This window comes from Nomascus leucogenys, chromosome 5, assembly GCF_006542625.1.
Source record: "Nomascus leucogenys isolate Asia chromosome 5, Asia_NLE_v1, whole genome shotgun sequence".
NCBI lineage: Eukaryota > Metazoa > Chordata > Mammalia > Primates > Hylobatidae > Nomascus > Nomascus leucogenys.
Genome location: NC_044385.1, coordinates 46346563 through 46374444, shown reverse-complemented (window position 1 = coordinate 46374444; position 27882 = coordinate 46346563). Strand labels below are relative to the sequence as shown.

At 37.4% G+C, this 27882-nt stretch overlaps 1 protein-coding gene across 1 annotated transcript in view; it reads left to right on the top strand.

The window, feature by feature from the left end:
- Window positions 1-27882, top strand: part of WDR78 (WD repeat domain 78) — a 108701-nt gene that overhangs the window by 26262 nt on the left and 54557 nt on the right. Inside the window, 4 exon segments of the mRNA XM_030812982.1 lie at window positions 5732-5916; window positions 7701-7813; window positions 24276-24432; window positions 27712-27851. Coding sequence (XP_030668842.1) covers window positions 5732-5916; window positions 7701-7813; window positions 24276-24432; window positions 27712-27851 — 595 coding nt within the window.

Below are 27882 nucleotides of genomic sequence, written 5' to 3'. Positions count from 1 at the left end.
ACTCCTAGGTGTATATACCCAAGAGAAATAAAATATATTTCCATACACAGAGGTATACACAAATGTTTCTAGTAGCATTATTCATAATAGACAAAAGGTGGAAACAACTCAGATGCCCATCAATGGAAAAGTGGGTAAAGAAAATTTTGTATAGCCATACAATAGAATATTATTCAACCATAAAAAGGAATGAAGCACTGATGCATGAATCTTGAAAATATGCTAAGTGAGACAAGCCAGTCACAAAATACTGCACAGTATATGGTTCCATTCACTATCAAACTCCTGAATAGGGAAGTCTATAGAGACATGAAGATGCTAGTGGTGGCCTAGGGCTGGGAGCAGAGATGTTAGGGGACTATCTTAATATGTTTTCTGTTGTTATTATATAACTGAATGCTCAAGACTGGGTAATTTATAAAGCAATGTATTTCTGACATTTCTCAAGGCTGAGAAGTCCAGGGTCAAGTGGGCACATCTGGTGAGGATCTCCTTGCTAGTGGGGGACTCTGTGCAGGGTCCTGGGGTAGAGCAGGATATTACATGGTGAGGAGTGCTCACAAGAGATGGAGAAACTGGCTTTTATAACAGACCCCTCTCATGATAATTAATCCACTCCCTTGATAACCTACTTTTATTTATGAGGGCAGAGCCCTCTTGACCCAGTCACCTCCCAAAAGTCCCACCTCTCAATACTATTGCATTAGGGACCAAGTTTCTAACATAACTTTTAGAGACACATTTAAACCATAACTTTCTGCCTTTGGCCCCCAAATTCACATCCTTTTCACATGTAAAACACATTAATTCCATCCCAATAGCCCCAACGCCTTAACTCATTCCAACATCAACTCAAAAGCCCAGAGTCTTACCTGTGAGCCTGTGAAATCAAAACAAGCTATTTACTTCCAAGATACAATGGTTGGGCAGACATGGGGTATACATTCCCATTTTAAAAGGGAGAATAGGCCAGAAATAATAGGTCCCAAAAAAGTCTGAACTTGGCAGAGCAAACATTAAACCTTAAAGCTGGAGAATAATATCTTTTGACTCCATGTACTGCCTTCTGGACACACTGGTGCAGGGATTGGGCCCCCAAGTCCTTGGGCATCCCTGACCCTGTGACTTTTCTGGGGTCATTCTACACTATAGCTCTCCCAGGCTGGCTCTGCAGGCTGATAGCTCTGTAGTTCTGGGGTCCTGTGGCAATCCTGCTCCCATGTCTCCACTAGGCATTACCCTTTAGGGGCCTTCTGCAGTGGTTTTGCCCCTGTGATAAATCTCTGCATAGACTCCCAGGCCATCTGATACATCCATTGGAATTAAGATGGATCTTAATTCCTCCACAGCTTTTGCTTTCTGTAAGCCTGCAGAATTAATGCCATGCGGTTGCTGCCAAGGCTTATGACTCACATCTTCTGGAGTAGTGGGTATAGCCCCAGTGGGGGTCACTTGTGCCACAGCTGGGGTGGCTGACTCCTTGCCAAAATTTGGGGACCCAAGGTAGTTCTGGGTAGTGAGCTCTTGAAGGGCACCCAGGGCCTGTCCCCTGAAACCATTCTGCCCTCCTAGATCTCTGGGCCTGTGTTGGGATGAGCCACCTAGAAGATCTCTGAAATGCCTTTGGAGACTTCTTCCACTGTCTTAATGATCCCTTCATCTCTACTAAACTCCTTAGCAAATGGTTTGTGGGCCACACCCTTGGTTCATTCTTTACATGGCCAGGCTAAGACTTTTCCAAATCCTTCTGCTTTGCTTCCCTTTTGATTATAAATTGTTTTTTTAAATCTCATCCCTTTGTTCTCAAATCTCACTGTAAGCAAGCAAAAGCAACCATGCGGCATCTTGAACACTTTGCTTAGATATTAATATTTATTTTGCCAGGTATCCTAGTTTGTCACTCTTAAATTTTGCCTTCCATAAATTCTGCCAATTTCTTCACTACTTTATAACAAAGACAGTCTTTATTCCGGTTTCTAATAAGAATTTCTCATTTCTGTCTGAGACCTCATCAGAAGTCTTTACTATTCCTAATTCTACCAGTATTCTGTTCACAACCACTTAAGCAATTAAAAAGATTCAGACTTTCTCTAGTCTGCTCTTCTGAGCCCTCACCAGAATCACCCTTAGTGCTGTTTATGGCAATGCAGCCTTTTTCTAGACTGCTTCTCCAAGTTCTTCCAGCCTCTATCCATTACTCAGTTCCAAAGCCACTTCTACATTTTCAGGTGTGTGTTATTAGTCCCACTTCTTGGTATTAATTTTTCAGTGTGTTTTCTCTTTCTGTAAATGAATACCTGATACTGGGTAATTAATAAACAAAATAATATTATTTCTTATAGTTCTGGAGGCTAGATGTCCAAGGAACCACATCTGGTTAGGGCCTTGTTGCTAGTGGGGACTCTGCAGAGAGCTGAGGTGGTGCAGGGTGTCGCATGGTGAGGGGACTTTATGAAAGGTAGGGAAACTGGCCTTTATAACAGACTTCTCTTGTGATAACTAAACCGCTCCCTTGATAACCCATTTATCCATTAGTTCATGAATGGATTAATCCATTTGTGAGGACAAGCTTTCATTACACAGTCACCTCCCAAAGTCAAAGCTCTCAACACTGCTGCATTGGGACCACATTTCCAACACATGAACTTTTGGTGCACACAGTTAAACCATAGCAGGGATCATAACGGATACAGAGTCTCTTCTTGAAGTGTAAAAAGATTCCAAAATTAATTTTGGTGCACATATATGTGAATATATTAAAAACTATTGAATTGTACATGTTAAAAGCAATTTAAAAAAGAAATTAATGCATGTTATGTTATTGTATTCCAATTTTGAATTTTGAAAATTTAGGTAAAATGTAAAAAATGTAAAAAAAATGTAAAAAAACTTTTAAAAAATTACACTTTACCAAAGCAGACAAACAAAAATTGAAAACTGCAAGCTATTAAAGAAATTTATATGAGTGATTTAAAAACCTTCCTTCAAAGATAATTCCAGATTCAGATGACTTCAACTGTGGTATGTGTCAAACATACATAGATGAAAACAGAACACTAAAAGTGGGTATACTCCAAAACTCGTTTTATGAGGCTAGCATTACCTTGATATTAAAACCTGAATACAGTAAGAGAAACAAATATTATATGCCAATTTCACTTGCAAACATAGAGAAATCCTCAATAAAATATTATCCAATAAAGTTCAGTAACAACAACAACAACAAATGCCTAATACATCATAAAGAAGCTTGGTCTGTGCCAAGAAATCAAGATTGGTTTAACATTTAAAAACCCTTAGTGTAATTTACCACATTAACAGCATAATGTGGTAAAAAAGCGTATGATCATTTCAATATAGACAGAAAGTATCTGATAACATTTAATATTCATGATTTTAAAAATTCTTATGAAACTGGGAATTACAAGGAACTTTAAACATTTAGGCTATCTATAAAATCCTACAGTAGTGATCATGACAAATGGTGAAGCATTTCAAAAAAGAGCCCCCTTTTATTCAACATAAATCAGTTCAAATTGGTAAGAAAAAGAAATGGAATGTATAAGAATTGGAAAGGAAGAAAGAAAATGTTGAATATTTGTGGACTGAATATTTATGAGCAACAAATAGTTCAAAAATTAAATTTTTTTATTTGAAAAAAATTGTTTTAGAGATGAGTCTTGCTCTGATCATGCAGACTGAAAGTGCAGTGGCACAATCATAGCTCACTATATCCTCAGACTCCTGGGCTTAAGCAGTCCTCTTGCCTTAGCCTCCCATGTGGCGTGGGCTACAGGTGTGTGCCACCATTCCCAGCTAATTTTCTCAGTTTTTTGGTAAAGACGAGATTCTGCTGTGTTGTCCAGGCTGGTCTCAAACTCCTAGCCTCAAGCAGTCCTTCTGCCTTGACCTCCCAGAGCACTGGGATTACAGGCATTGAGCCACTGTGCCCATCCAAAAATTAGACATTTTAAAATGATACAATTTATAATAGCACTAACATTTATCAAGCACTTATGGAAAAATATAACAAAAGATGCATATACCAATATTTTTAAAACTATAAAAGTTTGTTGGAAGACATTAAAGAGGACCAAAACAAAAGGAGACATAGACATATTTGTGCATAGAAAAAGTCAATATTTTAAGATCAATTATCCTAAATTTTGATTTATAGATTCTTTGCAATTTTAATCAAAATCTCAAGTTTTAAAGTTATTTTTTCCAGAAACTTTTCAAGATAATTCTAAAATTTATATGGAAATGCTAAAGGCTAAAAATAGCCAAGACACTTGCATAAAAACTCAGTAGAAGCACTTGATTTCCTCGATACCAGGCTTAATAAAACATATAATATTAGCAAATTAGCCTTCAAATGACCTGAGCACATATAAACACTTATTTTATAATAAATGTGAACTGCAGAGTAATGGGGAAAGGACAGGATTTTCAAAAACTCTTGTTGAGACAATTGGATGTTCTTATGAAACAAAAATATATTGGCTTTCTTATCCTATGTATAAAATTACTTCTGGGTATATTATAGACTTAAATATGAAAAGCAACATATAGGACTTCAGGGCTGGGAATCTTTTTTAAGGAGACGTCTAAAGCACAATCCATATGGAAAACATGATACAATTGACTACATTAAAAATAACTCATATTCATCAAATATACCATAAAGAAAATAAAGCCACAAAGTGAAAGAAGACATTTGCAGCTTATACAACTGAAAGGACTCATACATTACCAATAATAAAAAAGTCTCAATAAAAAGTGTGCAAAGGACTTGAATAGGAAATTCTCCCCCTCCAAACGGAAATCAAAATGGGAATAAATATACAAAAACAGTTCAACTGTATCAATATCTCTGTTTTCTGCCTCCACATTTTGTCCCACTGGAAGGTTTTTTGGGGACAGTAATATGCATGGAGCTGTCATCTCTTATAACAATATCGTCTTCTAGAGTACCCACTGAAGGCCCTGCGCTAGGCTGTCCTCCTTTTATTTCTCAAAAAAATAAAAGGAGTACACTCTAAAATAATAAAAAGTATAGTTTCGTAAGCACATAAACCAGAAGCATAATTTATTATTATTATCAAATATTATGTACTGTGCATAATAGTATTGCTATACTTTTATATGATTGGCAGTGCAGTAGGTTTGTTTATACGAGCATCACCACAAATTCGTGAGTAATGTGTTGTGCTATGACATTATGATGACTGTGATGTCACTGGGTGATAGGAACTTTTCAGTTCTGTTATAATGTTATGGTACCACTGTCATATATGTGGTCCATTGTTGACTGAATCATTTTGTGGTGCAGAACTGTAAACCAAAAGCATATAATAACTTGGGAAATGCCTATTAATGAAATGTTAAGTGAAAAATAGTGAGTTTTCTTTAAAACGTGTACATACAATTTACATGCACCAAAATATTAACAATCTGGATGAATTATCTTTCCACTTTTCTGATTTTCCTAAAGTTAATATATATTAATTACGTATAGATAAAGCACAAATAATATTTTAAGAAAGTTTTTGCATAATTAAGAAACTTTCTAAGCATGACATTTTAAAGCATCCAATTTTTCATGTTTATCCTATTATAGGAACATTATACTTATCTTTTTTCTACCATATTTGTTTATATTTTCTAGCAGCTGTTATTTAGAAGCCCTGTCTTTTTTAGTTATTTCATTTTAAATAACCATTTTTAACAGGTGTTTGACATAAATGGAACTGATGTTACTCCTCGACCTCTTTACCATCCAGATCCACTTACTGGTACAGCAAAGCCAAATAAACTCTTGACATCACAAGAAGGATCACTTGGATCAGAATTTATATCTTCCTATAGCCTTTATCAGAATACAATAAATCCTAGTATGTTAGGGCAGTTTACAAGGTAGAGTATACTATTATATAGTTCCTTTTTTCTATCATATATATTCCCTTTCCATTTAAATTGCACATGTGTATCTTAGATATCAGTTGTCTCCAGTCTTCCAGTTTCTTTCTTTCTCTTTTTTTTTTTTTTTTTTTTTTGAGACAAGTTTCACTCCTCACTCCTGTTGCCCAGGCTGGAGTGCAGTGGTGCCATCTTGGCTTGCAACCTCTACCTCCTGGGTGCAAGCAATTCTCCTGCCTCAGCCTCCCAAGTAGCTGGGATTACAGGCGCCCCCCAACTACACCTGGCTAATTTTTTGTATTTTTAATAGAGACGGGGTGTCACCATGTTAGCCAGACTGATCTCGAACTCCTGACCTCAGGTGATCCACCCACCTAGGCCTCCCAAAATGCTAGGATTACATGCATGAGCCACCCAGTTTTGATTATCATCCTAGTGTTCCATCTCTATGTTCCTCTCATGTTTTAAATTAAATGCAGAGCTCTTAATGTCTTAAGAGTTTCCATACACTCACAACAAAACATTTGTGAAAAATATATATATTTCACTCAAGACTTCCTGAGCAACCAAAAGATGGGACTAAAATCACATACAATTAATTTCAAATTCCCATTAGACATTTTTCTTCAGATTTCTTCAGCTTCTTTTGAGCTGCATTTTACAGGAAGAGGTGGCTTTCCTTTTTTCCCCTCCTCTCCCATGCAAATCTCTGTTCTAGAGTTTGATTTCTCTCTTATTTTATAATACACAGCAAGTATATGCTTCTCTGGAGCTTGCCTCTGAATTTGCCTACAAAAATATAGGAGTACCTGGTAAAATAGGATATTCCAATAAACTTTACATCCTCTTTTGATGGGCAGTTGAGACTATAAATAGGAACAAAAAAGAAAGTATGTAACACCATGGAGTAGTGTTAAGTTCGTAAGTTTAAGGAAATTGTTTTTGGATTCTTCCATTGATTTCTTTCTGAGTACATATATTTTAGTTAAACCTTGAGAAGGCCTTTATAAAATGAAATAAGTCACATTTTTAAGATGACATTTGAACAGTGAACAGAAACCAAGTGAAAAATGAAAGGAAGAGTATTCCAGGCTGAGGCTCTGAGTTAGAGAGCTCTGTAAGATTGAGGAACTAAAAAAAGAAAAAAAAGTAAAGGAAGACTAATAATGAAGATGAATATGCTGGGTAGGTTGACTGTATTTTGGATTTATATACTAAATGTATTGGTAATTCCTTGAAGGACTTTAAGCATGTTTAACATGTCTTTCTTCTAAAATACATTTTGGCTGGGTGCGGTGGTTCACGCCTGTAATCACAGCACTTTGGGAGGCCGAGGTGGGCAGATCATCTGAGGCCAGGAGTTCAAGACCAGCCTGGCCAACATGGTGAAACCATGTCTCTACTAAAAATACAAAAAAATTAGCTGGGCGTGGTGGCACAAGCCTGTAATCCCAGCTACTCAGGAGGCTGAGGCAGGAGAATCACTTGAACCTGGGAGGCAGAGGTTGCAGTAAGCAGAGATCATGCCACTGTACTACAGCCTGGGTGACAGAGCGAGACTCCATTTCAAAAAATAAATAAAGATACAAATAAATAAATTTTAAGTAACTTTTTAAGAAATATTAAAAACCAACTCATTGTTTAAAAATTAATGTGTCCATTTTGCTTATATGATCATAGTATATTTGATTTCTCCATCTGATAATATGTTCTAATTTGTATATGTAGTTTCCTATAAGGACATCTAAATAAATAAGTAATTTTGTTATTCATTATTAAAGGTCAGTTTTAGGAAGCAGTACAGTTTCTAAGTCAAGTGTATCAACAAGTGAATCAATAGCAGAAGACCTGGAAGAACCATCCTATAAACGGGAAAGATTGACTAGTTTCACAGGTAATGAAAATATACTTGTTATTTCAGTAACAGTCCATTATTTAGTCAATATGCTTATTATTGGTTGGGTACTTGAAATAAAAGAAATATGGTACTGATTTCCAAATGCTGGCTTGTGAAGTCACTTCAAGAGAATTACCAGGGGAATATCTATTTTTTTAAGTTCCCTGGGTGACTTTTTTGAATCATCAGCCTGAGGAACCAATGGTGCTTTGTGTTAGAGCTCAGCTGCTGCTTCTGCTGCTGCTGCTGCTGCTTCTGCTTCTGCTTCTTCTTCTTCCTCTTCCTCTTCTTCTTCCTCTTCCTTTTCTTCCTCTTCTTCCTCTTCCTCTTTTCCTCTTCTTGTTCCTCACTTCTTCCTCCTCTTCCTCTTCTTCCTCCTCCTCCTCTTCCTCCTCCCCCTCTTCCTCTCCCTCCTCCTCCTCCCCCTCCTCCTCTTCTTCTTCCTCCTCTGCTTCCTTCTCCTCTTCCTCTTCTTCGTTCTTCTTTCCTCTTTTTTTTTTTTTTTTTTGAGACAGAGTCTTGCTCTGTCACCCAGGCTGGCATGCAGTGGCACGATCTCCGCTCACTGCAACCTCTGCCTCCTGGGTTCAAGTAATTCTCCCGTCTCAGCCTCCTAAGTAGCTGGGATTGCAGGTGTCCGCCACCATGCCTGGCTAACTTTTTTGTATTTTTAATAGAGATGGGGCTTCATCATGTTGGCCAGGCTGGTTTCAAACTTCCGACCTCAAATGATTTGCCCACCTCAGCCTCCCAAAGTGCTGGGATTACAGGCCTGAGCCACTATGCCTGGCCTCTTCTTTTTTCTTCTTCTTCTCAGGGTTTCACTCTGTCACCCAGACTGGAGTGCAGTCTTGGTTCACTGCAACCTCTGTTTCTTGGGCTCCGGTGATCCTCCCACCTCAGCCTCCCAATTACCTGGGAATACAGGCATGTACCACCATGCCTGGCTAATTTTTTGTAATTATTGTAGATACAGGTTTTCACTATGTTGACCAGGCTGGTCTCGAACTCCTGGGCTCAAGTGATCTGCGTGCCTCGGCCTCCCAAAGTACTGGGATTATCAGTGTGAGCCACCAAGTTCAACTTCTAATTGGAGACAAATAATTCTGATACATTTGTGATCAGTTCCATAATGACATATGTGGAACGTCATGGGAACACTTAGAAAGCAGTGATTAAATCCTTTGAGGTAAAATAAAAAAGGCTTCACTGAGAACATTATCGACTTTTGAATTAGGTTTTTAAAGATGATTAGTTACTTGTCTGGAGAAGAAGTAGGGGAAGCCCAATCCAGGCAGAGGGTAAAACATGAGGTAATAGAAGGGATTATGCAAATGAAGATACAAGAATGAGGAAATAATAATGGATGATCAAAAGTGCTGGGAGAAATGGTTACATACTTGAGAGGTACTTGATTTGGAGTGCAATAAGGATTTTTTTCCTTTAAAATGATAATGAGTTACTGGTGAAGATATAAGGTTGGAAAAATGGTGCTTTATGGACTTTTCTTTTTGATGTTGCGGGATGTAACAGGAATGACTTTGACAGCAAGTAACAGAATACCCAACTAACAAGAATTAAACAAATATTTACTTTTCTCACATTAAAAGAAGAGATAGCTTTTGGCTTTGATTTTTTTGGCTTAATTTTGTCAGAATTTGGATTGGCCGTTCTGCTGTTCTCTTTCCTAAAGCCTTCTTTACTTATGGTCTCAAAATATCTTCTCCAGCTCACTCTGGGCATTTAATCTACATTAAAGACAGAAAGGAGAAGGGCAATAGCACCATCCTATCTCTCTCATTTTTCAGGAAGGTAAAAAATTTCCCAGAAGCCATTCCGCTTTCTTTATTTTTCTGCTTTCATCTCATTGGCCAGAACTGTCACATGACCACCCTTAGCTTTAAGAGAGCCTGGAAAATCAAGTATTTAGCTTTCTATTAATTATATTATTTCTATTAAAAGAAAGAGGCAAGGGAAGAGAGAAAGGATTTGGAACAAAAATCTAACCAATCAGCAATGTCTGCTGCAGGAGAGACCCTCATTCTCTCTGTTGGAGGCAGAGAAAACTGGATTATTGTCATTACCTCCCCCAGCTTTCTCTATAGATATTCTTGCCACCTTCCAATCTATTTTTCCAAACTATATTCAGAGTGATTTTTTTAGAAACACAACTAATTGCATCCTCTTTTGCTTAGAAACTAACTCTTCAAAGGATTTGCATTGCTCTTAGCATAAAGACTAAATCTTTATGTAACAATTTGCCTGGAAGACTTTCTTTGCTTATCTACATCAAAAACAAACAAAAACAAGTAACACAAATTTACCTCCAGAAGACTTGAAAAACAATCTAGATATTTATATCATCTTGGCCAGTTGCTGGTGAATTTTTTTGGTTTTTTTTTTGTTTTTTTTTTTGCTCTGTCACCCAGGTTAGAGTTCAGTGGCGTGATGTCAGCTTACTGCAATCTCTGCCTCCCGGGTTCAAGTGACTCTTCTGCCTCAGCCTCCCAAATAGCTGGGAATACAGGCGCTTGCCACCATGCCTGGCTAATTTTTGTATTTTTAGTAGAGACGGGGTTTCACCATATTGCACAAGCTGGTCTTGAACTCCTGACCTCGTGATCTGCCTGCCTCGGCTTCCCAAAGTGCTGGGATTACAAGCGTGAGCCACCATGCCCGGCCGTTGCTGGTGAATTCTAACTACAAAGTCAGCCTCTAAAATGAATGACACCTAAACAAGTCTACTTCTACCCACTGGCTTCTTTTTTAGACTAGAACAGTGTTTCCTCACTCTAGAATGCATATTAAAGTCATCTGGTATGCCTTTTAAAAATTCCCATAGTTGTGTCTCAATTCAGGTCAATTGAATTGCAATATCTGGGACTAGGGTTTAGGCCTAAGCAGTTAGTATGCTGATAAATGTTTTACCACCTACACAGGTGGCAAGGAAACCTTTATTTGCAGCATTTGCCAATTTCCATGTTATAAATCCTCTCATTTTCTGAATGGGAAGTTACAAATAGATACTTAGTAGCACACCACCACACCACCATACAGATACAAGAGATATTTTAAATAACTGCAAGAATTAGGTAGTAGTAGGTTTTTTTTTTTTTTTTTTTTTTTTTTTTTTTTTTTTTTTGAGACAAAGTCTCGCTCTGTCACCCAGGCTGGAGTGCAGTGGTGCAATCTCGGCTCACTACAACCTCTGCTTCCTGAGTTTAGGCGATTCTCCTGCCTCATACTCCCAAGTAGCTGGGATTACAGGTGCCTGCCACCACAGTCAGCTAATTTTTGTATTTTTAGTAGAGACAGGGTTTCACCTTTTTTGCCAGCCTGGTCTCAAGTGATCTGCCGACCTTGGCCTCCCAAAGTGCTGGGATTGCAGGTGTGAGCCACCACTTCTGGACGGTAGTAGTAAAATTTAATAGCATAACTAGGAAGTGATGATCTTTGAGTAATTATTATCTTTGTTTTTAATATGATTTATTTAATAATAAGTTTATATAATTTAATTTTGAGTAATGTCTACGTTTAACAACTGACCCACAAAATTCCTGAAATTAGCCTGTTCTAATATACTTCTAGATAAAAATATATTTAAAATATGTTTGTAACTTCCCCCCTCCCAGACCTACTGAATAAAAAATTCTGGGGTGGACTTCCAGTTTCTGTTCTTATATGTAGAGAGTTTAGAAGTCATTACTCCTGTCTTATAACAAGAAAAAGTTGGACAAATGGAAAATTAACAACTTTTCTTGGGCTCATCAGAGAACTGTGGTGACAAGGGCAAACTGCCACCTTAAGATCTAGAGAGACAGACAATCCAGAGAAATACAGTTCCCAAGAGTTACTTACCATAAGCTGGAGGAACACATGAATGATTATTTTTATGAATTGCTGGAGGCTGAGTATTTTACTAGTATAAGAGTAAAAAATTCCTGGGGGAGCACAATCATGGGAAAGAGAGGGCCCACACTTACATGGGCTTTCGTTCTAGGAATCCAGTGGATTCTTTCAGGGAGGATCTGAGCTAAGGATCTGAGCTGAAGATAAGCTAGTGGCCTTGGTAGGGGAGGGAAAGAATATCCACCTTAATACACTCCTGCCTCTTTTTTCTAACAAAGACTTAGTCTGGGGATGGGGGATGGGGGAAATTTGCCAGAGGGTAATTTTGAAACTATAGCCCAGTTAGGGTAAGGGAATTCTACTCTAGCACCAGCCTTTATTTCTTAACTAAGGAGGAAAGATAATAGCGTTTAAGGAATTCCGTTGGGAATGTTGCAGCCAGGGAAGGGAGTAGGGGCAGGGATAAGATAACTATACCCTGGAAGTAGGAATAGATATACTTGTGAACACCATGTCTCCAAGACACAGGTTAACTAAAAGTCTGAGGCTCAATCAGACTGTAGACTCTTCCGTAGAATCAGATTGTAGACCCTTCTCCACACTTACTACCAGTGAACCTCCAGAGTAGCAATACTGGATTACAGATGAAAGAATTGCAAGACATAGGCTTTCTCTAAAGCAATACAAAGAGAAGCCTGAAAGCCAGGAAGGGAAACAAAAACAAGAAAGGTTTTGATACCTATAGCTACAACAACATTAAACACAACCAAACTGCTACCCTGAGTACTATCAATTCTTCTGCTGAAGGCCTTATTACCTCAGCACCTGTTACAGGATACAACATGTCTGGCTTTTAACAAAAAGTCATTAGGAATGCTAAAGGGCAAGAAAAAAATATTTTCAAGAGATCAAGCAAGCATCAAACCCAGACTGTTATGATATAAATTTAAAAATTATTGGACAGGGCATTTTAAATAATTATGATTAATATGTTAAGAGATCTAATGGAAAAAGTATACAATGTGCAAGGTGTGTAATGTCAGCAGAGAGATGAAAATTATATGAAAGACTCAAAATGACATGCTAGATATCAAAAACACAGCAACATGAATGAAGAATATCTTTGATAGCCCCATTGACTTCACGGGGTTAAGGAAAGAATCAATTAATTTGAAGATAGGTCAATAAAAACTTCCCAAACTAAAATGCAAAGAGAAAAAACATTGAAAGTAGAACAGCCATGCAAGAACTGTGGGATAATATCAAAAGGTGTAACATATGCACAATTGGAATACCAGAAGAAGAGAGAATGGGATAGAAGAAATGCTTGTAGTAATACTTGTTGAGAACATTCCAAAATTAATGTCAGACACTGAACAACAGATACAAAAAGAATACCAAGCAAGATAAATATCAAAGCAAAAAAACAAAAACAGAAACCTAGGAATATTGTATTTAAATTACAGACAACAAAAGACAAAGAGAACATCTTGAAGGAAGCCAGAAGGAAAAAACATCTTACCTATCAAAGAACAAGGATATATTTTTTATTGTTTTCTTTTTTTCTCTTTTATTTATTTTATTTTATTTTTTTTTTTTATTTTTTTATTTTTTTTTTGAGACGGAGTCTCGCTCTGTCACCCAGGCTGGAGTGCAGTGGCGCGATCTCGGCTCACTGCAAGCTCCTCCTCCCGGGTTCACGCCATTCTCCTGCCTCAGCCTCTCTGAGTAGCTGGGACTACAGGCGCCCGCCACCACGCCCGGCCAATTTTTTGTATTTTTAGTAGAGACGGGGTTTCACCGTGGTCTCGATCTCCTGACCTTGTGATCCGCCCGCCTCGGCCTCCCAAAGTGCTGGGATTACAAGCGTGAGCCACCGTGCCCGGCCTTTTATTTTTGTACAGACAGGTTTTTGCCATGTTGCCCAGGCTGGTCTTGAACTCCTGGGCTCAAGTGATTCTCCTGCCTCAAGCCTTCCTAAGTGCTGGGATTATTATAGGCATGAATCATCACACCTGACTAGAAGAACAAGGGTATAAATTACATTTGACTTCTCATCGGAAACCAAATAAACAAGAAAAGAGTGAAACAAAAATCTTTAAAGTGTTGAAATTAAAAACTGGCATTCTATAATTCTATATCCAGAAAAATTATCCTTCAACGGTGAAGGAGAAATGAAGATTTTCCCAGATAAAGAAAATTCTGAGGTAATTTATTGCCAGCAGACCAGCTCTGAAAGAAATGTGGAAAGAACTTCATCAGGCAAAAGAAAAATGACATGGGTCAGAAACTTGGATCTACATAAAGAAAGGATAGATGGCATTCTGTAGACCACATTCTGGTCCATAAAACATACTTCAACAAATCCAAAAGAATAGAAATTATACAAAGTATGTGCTCAGGTGACAATAGCAATAAGCTGGAAATCGTAACAGAAAGATAGCTGGAAATTTTCCAAACATTTGCAAATTAAACCACAAAATTCTAAATAACCCATGGGCCAAAGAAGTCTCAAGAGAAATTTAAAAACAAATAATTTGAACTCAATGAAAATGAAAGTACAACTTATCACAATTTGAGGATGCAGAAAAAGCAATTTTTAGAGGGAAATTTATAACACCAAATCCATATATTAGAAAAGAAGAGAGATATACAATGAATAACTTAGGTTTCCACTGTCCGTTGAGACAACTGGCTGTTCTCTGCTATCAGGCAGAGATGCTGACAGGGTACTTTGATGGCTTCTGGTTAATCTGGTCACAGGATGTATTCCTTGGCTAAGCAATTACGCTATTTGGTATCTGCAGTTGGTCAGGGCTGCAGTTGGGGTCTGAAGGGGGAACATTTCCAAACTAATTTTATAAGGCCAGCATCACCCTGATACCAAAACTAGACTAACACATTACAAGAAAAAATCATGAGCCAATATCCTTGATGAACATGGATGCAAAAATCCCCAACAGAATATTAGCAAACTGAATTCCACAACACACTGAAAAAACTCATCCACCATGATCAAGTGGGATTTGTCCCTGAGATGCAAGCATGGTTCAACATATGCAAATTAATAAATATGATACATCACAATAGAATGAAGGACAAAAACTGTATGATCATCTCATCAGATACAGAAAAAGAAGGGAACTCTCATACACTGTTGATGGAAATATAGATTAGTATAGCCATCATGGAAAACTAGGTAGGTTCCTCAAACTAAAAATAGAATTACCATAAGATCCAGCAATCCTACTTCTGGGTGTTTACCCAAAAGATTTGAAATCAGTTTCTCTGACTGCATCCCATGTTCATTGCAGCACTATTCACAGTAGCCAAGTTATGGAATCAACCTATGTTCATCAACAGATGAATGGATAAAGAAAATGTGGTATATACACATAGTGGAATACTCTTCAGCCTTAAAAAGAAGGAAATTCTGTCATTTGTGACAACATGGATGTAATGAATTAGAGAACATTATGCTAAGTAAAATAAACCAGACACAGAAAGACAAATACTACATGTTCTCATTTATATGTGGAATCTAAGACAATTGATCTCATAGAGGTGGAATGTAGAATGGTAGTTACAAAGGCTAAGGATTTGGGAGATTGGGGAGATGATGATCAAAGGGTGAAAAATCTTAGGAGAAGTATGTTTTTTTAAAAAGTCTATTGCATAATGTGATAAATATAGTTAATAGAATATTCTATATTACAAAATTGTGAAGAGAGAAATTCCAAATGTTTTCACTACAAACATGTTGAGTATTTGAGGTGATGGATATGTTAACTAGCTTGATTTACTTATTCTACATTGTATTCATAAACCATCACTTTGTACGCCATAAATGTACACAATTATAAATTGTCACTTTACAATTTAAAAATTGTATATTCCTGTAAAATACAACATATTTAAAAGTATCTTCCTAAAAAAGATATTTTAAAAATTATGTCACAGGCAAAATGAAACTAGGTTTACTTTTTTAAAAAGGAATAAAGTTGATGCAGATTGGGCCGAGTATGGTGGCTCACACCTGTAATCCCAGCACTTTGGGAGGCCAAGATGGGCAGATCACCTGAAGTCAGGAGTTCAAGACCAGCCTGGCCAACATGGCAAAACCCCATATATACTAAAAAAACAAAAATTAGCTGGGTGTGGTGGTGCACACCTGTAATCCCAGCTACTCGGGAAGCTGATGCAGGAGAATCACTTGAACCCAGGAGGTGGAGGTTGCAGTGAGCTCAGATAGCGCCATTGCACTCCAGTCCGGTGACAAGAGCGAAACTCCGTCTCAAAAAGAGTTTTTATAGATTGGAAGGCAAGAAATAAAACTGTCTATACTTACAGATGACATCATTGTCTATATAGAAAATTTCTAAGAATCTACAAAAAAAAAATAAATAAAAATAGGAAAACTTCCTGGCACCAGTAGGCATGTATCCTGCAACATTGCAGGATACAAGGCCAATATATAAAAGCAAACTGCCTTTCTGTTTGCCATCAATGAACTACTAGACTTTGAAATTAAACTACAACAACAAAAAGCATTTACAGTAGCATCAGAAAAGAAGAAGTATAAATCTAACAGAATATTTACAGAATCTATACACAGAAAGCCTCAAAACAGGGAAGAAAAGTAAAAAAATAAATAAATGAATTTCATATGCATGCATTGGAACACTCAGTATTGTAAATATATCAGTTATTTGTAATTTGATGTATAGATTCAATCCAATTTTAATCAAAATCCCAGCAATCTTTTTTGTAGATATCAGCTAATTGATTCTATAATTTATAATGAAGAACAGAGGATTTAAAACAGCCAGCCCAACTCTGGAAAAAAAAACTGAAGGACTCACATTACCTGATTTCAAGCATAAGAATAGAGCTATCATAATCAATTACACTGATAAATAAAATGGAATACAGAGCTCAGAAACAGACCCACACTAATATAATCAACTGATTTTTTATGAAAACACAAAGGCAATTCAATGAAGAAAGAATTCTCTTTTCAATAAATGTTGATGGAAAAATTGAACATCCATATGCAAAAAAAGAGAGCATAGACACAGACCTTACATCTTACTCAAAAATTAACTCAAAATGGATCATGGGCCTAAAGTTAAAATGCAAAAGTATGAAACTTTTTGAAAAACATCAGGAAAAAATCTGTATGATCTTGGCTTTGGTAATGGAATTTTAGATACACCAAAAGCACAATCCATAAAAGTAGAAATTGGTAGAATTGGACTTTTTAAAAATTTTTGCTTTGTGAAAGAAAATGTTAAGTGAATGATAAGACAAACCACAGGCTGGGAGAAAATTTTCTGCAAATCAAATAGATCATAAAGGACTTTTATCCAAAGAACATAAACAATTCATAAATTTCACAGTAAAAAAAAATTCAACTGTATTACTCTGTTTTCACGCTGCTGATAAAGACATACCCAAGACTGGGAAGAAAAAGAGGTTTAATGGACTTACATTCCACATGGCTCGGGAGGCCTCACAATCATGGTGGAAGGCAAGAATGAGCAAGTCATATCTCACATGGATGGCAGCACGCAAACAAGAGAGAGGTTGTGCAGGGAAACTCCCATTTTTAAAACCATCAGATCTCTTGAGACTCATTCACTATTACAAGAACAGCACAGGAAAGAACTGCTCCCATAAGTCAATCACCTCCCACTGGGTTCCTCTCATGACATGGAATTGTGGGAGTTACAATTCAAGATGAGATTTGGGTGGAGACACAGCCAAACTATATCATTCCACCCCTGGTCTCTCCTAAATCTCATGTCCTCACATTTCAAAACCAATCATGCCTTCCCAACAATCCCCCCAAGTCTTAAGTTATTTCAGCATGAACTCAAAAGTCCACAGTCCAATATCTTGTCTGAGACAAGGCAAGTCCCTTCTGCCTATGAGCCTGTCAAATCAAAAGCAAGTTAGTTACTTCCTAGATACAATGGGGGTACAGGCATTGGGTAAATACAGCTGTTCCAAATGGGAGAAACTGGCCAAAACAAAGGGGCTATAGGCCCCATGCAAGTCCAAAATCTAGCAGGGCAGTCAAATTTTAAAACTCAAAAATGATCTCTTTTCATTCCATATCTTGCATCCAGGTCACACTGATGCAAGAGGTGGGTTCCCGTGGTCTTGGACAGCTCCACCCCTGTGGCTTTTCAGGATATAGCCTCCCTCCTGGCTGCTTTCATGGGCTGGCATTGAGTGTCTATGGCTTTTCCTGGCACATGGTGCAGGCTGTCAGTGGATCTACCATTCTGGGGTCTGGAGGATGGTGGTTCTCTTCTCAAGGCTCCACTAGGCAGTGCCCCAGTAGGGACTCTGTGTGGGGGCTGCAACCCCACATTTCCCTTCTGCACTGCCCTAGCAGAGCTTCTCCCTGAAGGCCCTGCCCCTGCAGCAAACTTCTGGCTGGGCATCCAGGCCTTACCATACATCCTCTAAAATCTAGGTGGAGGTTCTCATACCTCAGTTCTTGACTTCGCTGCACCACAGGCTCAATGCCACATGGAAGCTGCCAAGGCTTGGGGCTTCCACCCTCTGAAGCCATAGCCTGAGCTGTACCTTTGTCCCTTTTAGTCATGGCTGGAGTGGCTGGGATGCAGGGCACCAAATCCCTAGACTGCACACAACACCAGGACGCTGGGCCCAGCCCACAAAACCATATTTACCTCTTAGGCCTCCAGGCTTGTGATGGGAGGGGCTGCCATGAAGACCTCTGACATGCTCTGTAGACGTTTTCCCCATTGTCTTGGTGATTAATATTTGTCTCCTCATTACTTATGCACATTTCTGCAGCCAGCTTGAATTTCATTTCAGAAAATGGGATTTTCTTTTCTATTGCATTGTCAGGCGGCAAATTTTCCGATCTTTCATGCTCTGCTTCCCTTATAAAACTGAATGCCTTTAACAGCACCCAAGTCACCTCTTGAATGCTTTGTTGCTTAGTAATTTCTTCTGCCAGATACCGTAAGTCTCTCTCAAGTTCAAGTTCCATGAATCTCTAAGGCAGGGGCAAAATGCCACCACTCTTTTTGCTAAAACAAGAGTCACCTTTGCTCCAGTTCCAAACAAGTCCTTCATTTCCACCTGAGACTACCTCAGCCTAGACTTTATTGTCCGTATCGCTCTCAGCATTTTGGTCAAAGCCATTCAACAAGTCTCTAGGGAGTTCCAAACTTTCCCAGATTTTCCTGTCTTCTTCTGAGCCCTCCAAACTGTTCCGACCTCTGTCTGTTATCCATTTCCAAAGTTGCTTCCACATTTTCGGGTGTCTACAGCAGCACCCCATTCTACTGGTACCAATTTGCTGTATTAGTCAATTTTCATGCTGCTGATAAAGACATACCTGAGACTGGGAAGAAAAAGAGGTTTAATGGACTTAACAGTTCCACATGGCTGGGGAGGCCTCACAATCATGCCAGAAGGCAAGGATGAGCAAGTCACATCTCATGTGGATGGTGGCATGCAAAAAAGAGAGCTTGTGCAGGGAAACTCCCACTTTTAAAACCATCAGATCTTGTCAGACTCATTCACTATCATGAGAACAGTACAGGAAAGACTCACCCCCTTAATTCAATCACCTGCCACTGGGTTTCTCCCATGACACGTGGGAATTGTGGGAGTTACAACTCAAGATGAGATTCGGGTGGGGACACGCCAAACCATATCACCAACCCAGTGAAAAATGAACAAAACATAGAAACAAACACTTCATCAAAAAAGATATACGGATGGCATATAAGCATATGAAATGATGCTCAGTTTCATGTTATCAGGAAAATACAAATTAAAAATGAGATAGTACTACATATGCATTTAAATGGCTAAAAAAACCTGATAATACCAATTGCTGGCAAAGATGTGGAGAAATAGGAACGCTCATTCCTTGCTGGTGGGGATGCACAATGGTACATCCAGTTTGGAATATAGTTTGGGAATTTCTCATAAAACTAAATATACTCTTACCATATCATCAAGCAGTTGTGTTCCTTGATACTTATCCAAATGAACCAAAAATTTATCTTCACACAAAAATCTGCACTCAAATGTTTCTAGCAGCTTAATCATAAATGCAAAAGACTAGAAGCAACCAAGATGTCTTTTAGGTGGTGAATAGATAAACAAACAATAGTATGTCCATATAATGCAATATTATTCAGCAATAAAAAAATGAACTATGAATCCATGCAACAAGATTGATGAATCTTAAATACTTATTGCTAAGTCAAATAAACCAGTCTGAAAAGACTATGTCCTGTCTGATTCTATTTATATGACAGTCTAGAGAAAGGCAAAACTATAGAAACAGAAAACAGATCAATGGTTGCTAGCAGGGCCTTGAAGAGAAGGGAGAGTTGAATAGGTGAAGCATAATGAATATTTTTAGGATGGTAAAACTATTCTGTATAGATACTGTAATGGTGGATACATAGCACCATGCCTTTACTAAAACCCATAGAATATTACGGCACAAAAAGTGAGACTTAAAATTTGGGAGGTTTTTTTTAAAATCACAATTAAGAAATAGGAGGATCCTACAATGGAATACAGACTGTAACGAAAGAATCAAACTGCCTTACAAATGTATAATATAACCCTCCAGAAAGAGTGGGAGGAAAGGGTATATACCTAAATGATATTGAAAATGAGTAGAGGCTGTAAGATTAAAGACAAAAGGAACTGCAAATAAACACTCTAGTTTATAGTCAGTTCCCATGGGGTATGGGTTAATAATTCTGAATCATTGTACATGCATACTGGGATTGAACATGTAAGTAATTGGAGGGCAGATGGTAGGAACTCACCATTGTTGGAGTGGGAGATTACAGAAAGCAAGAAGGGTACCTAGAATTATTCCTGTGGTATTGAACAAGTGTCAAAAACATTAATGTAAACTCATGTTTAGCTTAATAGAGATATAGATGAACATAGATGTATAGATACGTTTGTATATACAAGTTAGTGTACATACAAATATTTCTTAGCTCTGTCCACTAAGAAGGCCTAGAAGCAATGACACCCCAGAAGCAGCAAGCACTCCCAGTGCTCAGATTTTCATTTCTAATTCCATTCTCTAATAAAAGTAACTAGAGCTCTTTGAAGAAATGCCTGATTCTAGAGTTGGGGCAGGGATACAAGATGAGCCAGAAAGTAAAGAAGTGTTCAAACAAAACAAAATAGAACAAAACTCTACAATAAACAAACAACAAAAAGGGGTATTTGAGAGGAACCAGCAGCCAACAGAAAGAGCTCACAGTGGCAAAAGGTAAAACAATTTCAACAACAAAATAAATAGTATAGAATTGGATTATAACCCAAATTATAAAATAAATACCCATGAGTTCATAGTAACACAAACCAATATTGAATAAATGAAGAGGAGAGAATAGACAAATCTTTTTACACAAGAATTCCAAATAATTATATAGATATTCTTCCCTCAAGAAGGTGGATCTTAACTTCCCATTATACAAGTATGGGCTTTGCATGTTGACTTTCTTCTAAACAGTACAATATGTAAAGGAGAGAGGGGGGAAAATAACTTTAAAGCAGAGGATATTGACAGGTGGTCAAGATTAGCACCATCAACGATAAGTTATGTTGTTAGCATGTATCTTTGATATGATATGATGAGAATGATACTTTACCTCTGTAGTCTTCCTCCCAGAAACCCATAACACTTGTTTTACATCAGAAAATCACAAATTGAAGGACATTCTACAAAATACATGACTACTACTTTTCAAAACTCGCAAAGTCATCAAAAACAAGGAAATTCTGAGAAACTGTCACAGTGTAGAGAACCCCAAGGAGACATGATGACTAAATGTAATGTGGTGCCTTGGATGAGATCCTGGAAGAGAAAAGTGACATTAGTTAAATTTAAGGAAATTGGACTTTATATGATAATAAAATAGCAATATTGTAGTTGTACTAAATGTACCAAAGTAATGTTAACAATAGGGAAAACTGGATATAGGGTATACAGGAACTCTAATTATTCTTACAACTCTTCTGTATAACTAAAACTATTCTAAAATACAAAGTTTACCAAAGGTTAAGAAAAAGTCTAGAGGTAAGTCCACGCAATTATTGCTAAGCCCTTGGGTGCTTCTGATGCACGGTCAAGTTTGAGAACCATTGCTTTACCATATAACCAAAAGGAGTTTTGTGCTTAGAAAAGTTTATGGTTTTAATTGCAAGGTAGGGGCCAAACACATGCACGGGTTGTCTCTGGATGCTCTCAATTAATAAATAACTCACTAATAGATACCTTTGACAAGTGAGGAGAAGGGAGGAAGAATAAACTGCTTTTGTGACTCAATTATACTGTAATTGTATTGGGCCCATTGAAGCTAAAGTAGAGGCCAAGGAAGGCTTCATAGGTTGTTCTCTACTGGGGTCTCTGAGAATAGCCAAACAATTGCATCCCTTTTCCCCACCCTGCTCTGAATTAATTGAAAAATATGATAAGGGTAAATATGATGAATTGGAGCCAAAATATCACATTAAGGATAAAAGTCCCCTGTTAAACCCTCAAATTTGACAGACTTACCCACCCATTCATGAAAGGTTCGAGACTACTTCAGGACTCTCCTAACCCTCTCAAGGGGCTTCGTGAGTAAAGGTGTGGAGAGGAGCCATGATTGTCATACTAGGCTAGAGCTCCCTCCTCTGGGAAGAACCGTCAGGAGTGTAGATGTTCCCTCCATCACCGGCAGTGAAGAGGAGCAGGCAAAACAGATGATAGAATTGTGATTCTTTTCTAGGTGGAGAGAGAGGTGTACTCAAAATCTGTGGTACAGCTAGTCTAAAGTTAGGGGATTTGACTCATGAAATAGACAGATTCTATGGGTAAACAGTTTGGTTTGGGGGTATTTCTGAATATATATTAAATTCAAGCAACATTTAGGAAATGGGTGACACAGAACTCCAGGCAAAAATCCTATTTGCCATCCTAGGGCTTTGTCTATGAATGGTAGTTCCTCTGCCATCAAGAAGGTTGACTAGACTATTACTTTTCCCAACCATAATAACTGAGATGTTACTATATTAGGTTCTATATATGTAATATATCTAATATAAGATCATTTATTTTTATAATTAGCATGTCTGTGCCACATTGCTACTTTGAAGTATATATAACTAAATTGCAAAGGAAGATCTGGTGGTCTAACAGTAAGAAACCTCAGAGAATCAAGAGCCTAAATCGCTAGTCTTAAAATTGTTAGTATTCCTGTGTGGACTTTTCACTTAACTTCTGTTTTTTATTTTCTTCATTGACAAAAGGTTTGGACTACATATACCTCCAATTTTGTTCTTGTGGATAACTCATTTACTTCTTTACTCATTTTGTCTGTCTTAGTCAAATTTACTTATATAAATAAAATCTTTTACTTATTTTTAAAATTTATTACACAAATAGAAAAAAATTAAAGAATATTTTTAAAAAAGAAGAATCACCCAAAACTAAAGAAGATTTGCAACTTAAAATTTTCTGTTTCCTGACCTTGCTTATCTGCATAATATTTTACATTCTTATTACCATAGTGCAGATCACGTTCTGGGCTGCTCTGTCATTTAACATTTTAGAACATATTTTCAAAATTTTTTATTATTACATTACTTACTATTTAATAGTCATAGATGGGTATACCATAATTTATTTAGCCATTAAAAATGTTGATGATTGGTTTTTGGAATTAATAACTTGTATTTTTTTTAGATTATAAGGACGGTGTTTTTCTCAGCTCTGAACCTTTTTAAGAGGAGACTGAGATGTTTTTAAGTTTTCCTAAAGCTGTCCAAGCTTTACCTATCCCAAAGGCTCATGAATGTCTGCTGTATACCCTGTTGTTGATAGAAAACATTGAACTCTCACTTATATACTTTCTCATGGCTGTTACCCACATAACCAGTTCCGAACTCTCCTAGCTGTGAAACTCAGTTCTCAATGGAATTTTCCAAGGACCTTGGATCAAGTTCTGACTGTCCTAAAGGTTTATGGCCAATTATTTTCACTCAATTATTTGCCTAGACATTGGTTCCAATTTTCTTTCTATAGTCAACCAGGACTAATATAGTAGAGTCTTTACCCCTGGTGAAGATGATTAGAGGTGGAATGACATCTAAATTAAAAGACAGCTAATAAGGAGGGCAAATGAAGGATAAAAGTTTGCTAAAGCAACGAATTAGAAGTTAACTTCACGGCTCAAAGAAGCGTTGCTTACTAAATATACTTGCCTCCATATTCTTGAGTAGTGCCAACAGTCACTAACCCCAGTTCCCAATTAATATTGTGGGATAGTTATAATGGAATACCCTTAGAGTTATGACTATAGGTATTAAACTGGGGTAGGCTTGTTATGTCAGCAAGGAAGGCTGTTTATGGCCTACAAGATCCAATTTGGCTTCAGAAAGGTTGAATATACTACATCTCACAACCTGGCCTGTTCCTTGACTATATAAACCACCTGCAATATATTACCCATTATGGTATTTTGGTGACTAGAAGGAAAAATGCAAATTAAAAATAGCAATTAGTAAATGATTTTAATTAAGTCATGTATTTTAGATTTGCAAGTTACAAGGGCAGCACCTGAAAAAATTGTAACAAAAGAAGACCTGGAGAAGAATATACAGATAATACTCACAGAGACAGAAACACTGAGATTTTTTGACTTGCCCACAGTCATAGTCTCTGTAGAATCTGAAGAAGCTGAGAAAGTAACGTACGTATGGTTCAGTTGTCTACATTGTTTCTGTAATTCAAATGCTAAGCCAAGGGTTCTTATCCTTGTTTCTGTGAAGGGTCCTTGGGGATTCTGGGATATACACTATGGGGTTTGGGGGGAGACTGTATATTCCCTACAAAATTATATACAAAGTTATATAAGTGCCATGTGAACTTTTATGTTCATGTTTATGTTGTGTGTAAATTTTTCTAGAGGAAGAGCCCATAGCTTTACCATATTTTTAAATAATTAGGCGAACTTCTAAGCCAAATAACAAAATAAGCTTCCAAGTCTCTATATAGGTTTTAATTATTTTTACTTTTATACATATATAAATCATTTTCAATTTAAAAAGAAACAACTGACATTTTTATAGTAATAGCCAAAACCACAATTACTTTTGCACCAACCTAATATTTAAAACTTAGGAAGGCAAAATATGGGTAAATAAATGAATTTACTATATTAGAGAAGTTTTCCATTTCTCTTTATTAATGAATATAAATAGAGTTAGTTTTGATCTCAAGTATTTTGATAGTCTGTTGTTAGGCAGATACACATTTAAGGATTGTTATGTTTTCATGAAGAACTGACCCCTTTAACATTTTGTACTATCCGTCTTTGTCCCTGATAATTTTTCTTGTTCTGCTCTCCTCCATCTAAAATTAATATAGCTACTATAAGTAGATTATTAATAGTTATTCTGATTATTTTACCTAAATTATTATTTGAATAGGATTTATAGTACTAAAAACTCCATCACTAAAATAATTTTAGGGTATTATTCCTTCTCAAAATATAAAATATTATAATATGGTTTGGACTATAAAACATAGTACGTATTAGATCATGAATAGCGTACCTTTAAAAGCTCATAAGAAGGAAGGGAAAGTTCCCAGGACCAAAAAAAAAAAAAAAAAGGGAAAGAGGGAAAAAAGAAAGGGATAGATAATTGCTTTGAAATCAGAAAGGCAGAAATGCTGGGAAGAAATGTTAATATTAACATATGGATCTGGGGCCCAGTGATGAGTCTTGGGTTCTCCCAACCCTTACACTGAAAGAGCTGAAAGAGAGATTCTTGTGTTAAGCCAAGACTCTCAAAAGGAGCTCAGTTATCTCAACTGATCCTAGGCCAGTAGAGTCAACTCCCTACTGTCAGAAGCAAACACAAATCTCTGGAGGAAAGCATACCACCATTTTCGCTCTTAAGATTCCCTCAGATCAGCCGGGTGTGGTGGCTTATGCCTGTAATCCCAGCACTCTGGGAGGCCAAGGCAGGAGGATGGCTTGAGCCCAGGAGTTTGAGACCAGCCTGCAACATGGCGAGAGCCCCATCTCTACAATTTTTTTTTTTCTTTTTTGAGTAGCCGGGCATGGTGGTACATACCTGTAGTCCCAGCTGCTCGGGAGGCTGAGGTAGGAGAATCACTTGATTGATCACGGGAAGTGTGGCTGCAGTGAGCCATGTTCACGCCATTGCATTCTGGCCTGGTCAACCGAGAGAGACCATGTGACCATGTCTAAAAAAGAAAAAAAAAGGAAGAAGAAGATGAAGAAGAAGAAGAAGAGGAGGGAGAGGAGGGAGAAGGAGAAGGAGAGGGAGGAGAGGGAGAAGGAGAGGGAGGAGAGGGAGAAGGAGAAGGAGAAGAATTCCCTTAGGTTGAATTTGGCATAGATCCTGAAGACTATAGATAATTATATTATCAGATATAGAATATAAAATATGTGTGAAATGTTTAAACAAATAAGAGACAGAGTTAAAACATGATTAACATTAAGAAACTGTCAGGCCGGGTGCGGTAGCTCGTGCCTATAATCCCAGCACTTTGCGAGGCTGAGGCGGGCAGATCACTTGAGGTCAGGAGTTTGAGACCAGCCTGGCCAACATGGTGAAACTTGTCTTTATTAAAAATACAAAAATTAGCTGGGCATGGTGGCATGCACCTGTAATCCCAGCTACTCGGGAGGCTGAGGCACAAGAGTTGCTTCTCCAGGAGGGGAAGGTTGCAGTGAGTGGAGATCACCCTGGGCAACACAGTGAGACCACATCTCTCATTATTATTATGTATAAATAATAAATAGATAAGAGCATGGGAATATAAAAGTAATTTCATTAAAAAATAAAAATAGAAAAAGTATTTTTAAAAATCATGTCACCTACAGAGGAACAATTAAACTGACAGCATTATTAGGGATAAAGTGTACTTCATAATGATAGGAAGGTATAGTAATCCTGAACTTGAATATTCCTAATAAAATAACATGGGCCAGGCATGGTGGCTCATGCCTGTAATCCCAGCACTTTGGGAGGATGAGGCGGGTGGATCACCTGAGGTCAGGAGTTCATGAGCAGCCTGATCAACATGGTAAAACCTCGTGTCTACTAAAAATACAAAAATTAGCTGGGCGTGGTGGCTTATGCCAGTAGTACCAGCTTCTCGGGAGGCCGAGGCAGGAGAATCACTTGAACCTGAGAGGCGGCGGTTGCAGTGAGCTGAGGTCGTGCCACTGCACTCCAGCCTGGATGACAGAGCAAGACTCCGTCTCAATCAGTCAGTCAATCAATCAATAAAATAACCTGAAAATATGTGAAGCAAAAATTGGAAACTTGATACATATCCTGTTAAAGTAGGAGATTTAAACACACCTCTCTTAACTGTTGGTAGGTCAACCAGAGAACACATTAGTATGGATATAGAAAATTTGAATAAAAACTTAATGGTCAGATACAGACTTCTGTGCTCAACAATTAGAGAACACGTTCTCTTTCAGCACACATGCAGCATTTATAAAAAATTATTCATAAGGCTATGAAGCAAAGTCTCAAAAATTTCAGAATAGAATTATACAAATGAAAATTTCTGGCCACAATGCAATAAAGTTAAAAATTAATAACATAAATCTCAACTAAAACAGACACATTTACATACACATTTGGAAGTTCAAAAGCACATTTCTAAATTCCTCATGGGTCATCAAAGAAGTAATGGAAAATTTAAAAATATTCAGAACTAAAACCTACATGGAGTTAGTACTAGCATGTTATTGATAAGGTACCGAAAGTAGTAGGGATGTTGGGAAATAGACACAGTATAAAAGAGTCTTCTGGAGGTCATTTAGTGCAGTCTTTTCCTAAGGCTTTTTTTGAACTCTCAGTTCACTTTTTGGTGCAAGCCACATTAATGAAAGTAATTTTAAGGAAAAGAATAATATAAAGAGATAATATGTGCAGTGATGATTCTTATTAATGAGTTGGATACACTTTATTTTTTACAGTCAGAGAAACAAGAATTATGAAGTCCTTTGTAGAAATAGATTAGGCAATGACCTATACGTTGAAAGGATGATGCAGACTTTCAATGGAGCACCAAAGAATAAAGATGTTCAATGTGATAAAATCATAATGGAAGATAAAGGTAATTTCTTTCATTCTGCTTGATAAACTAT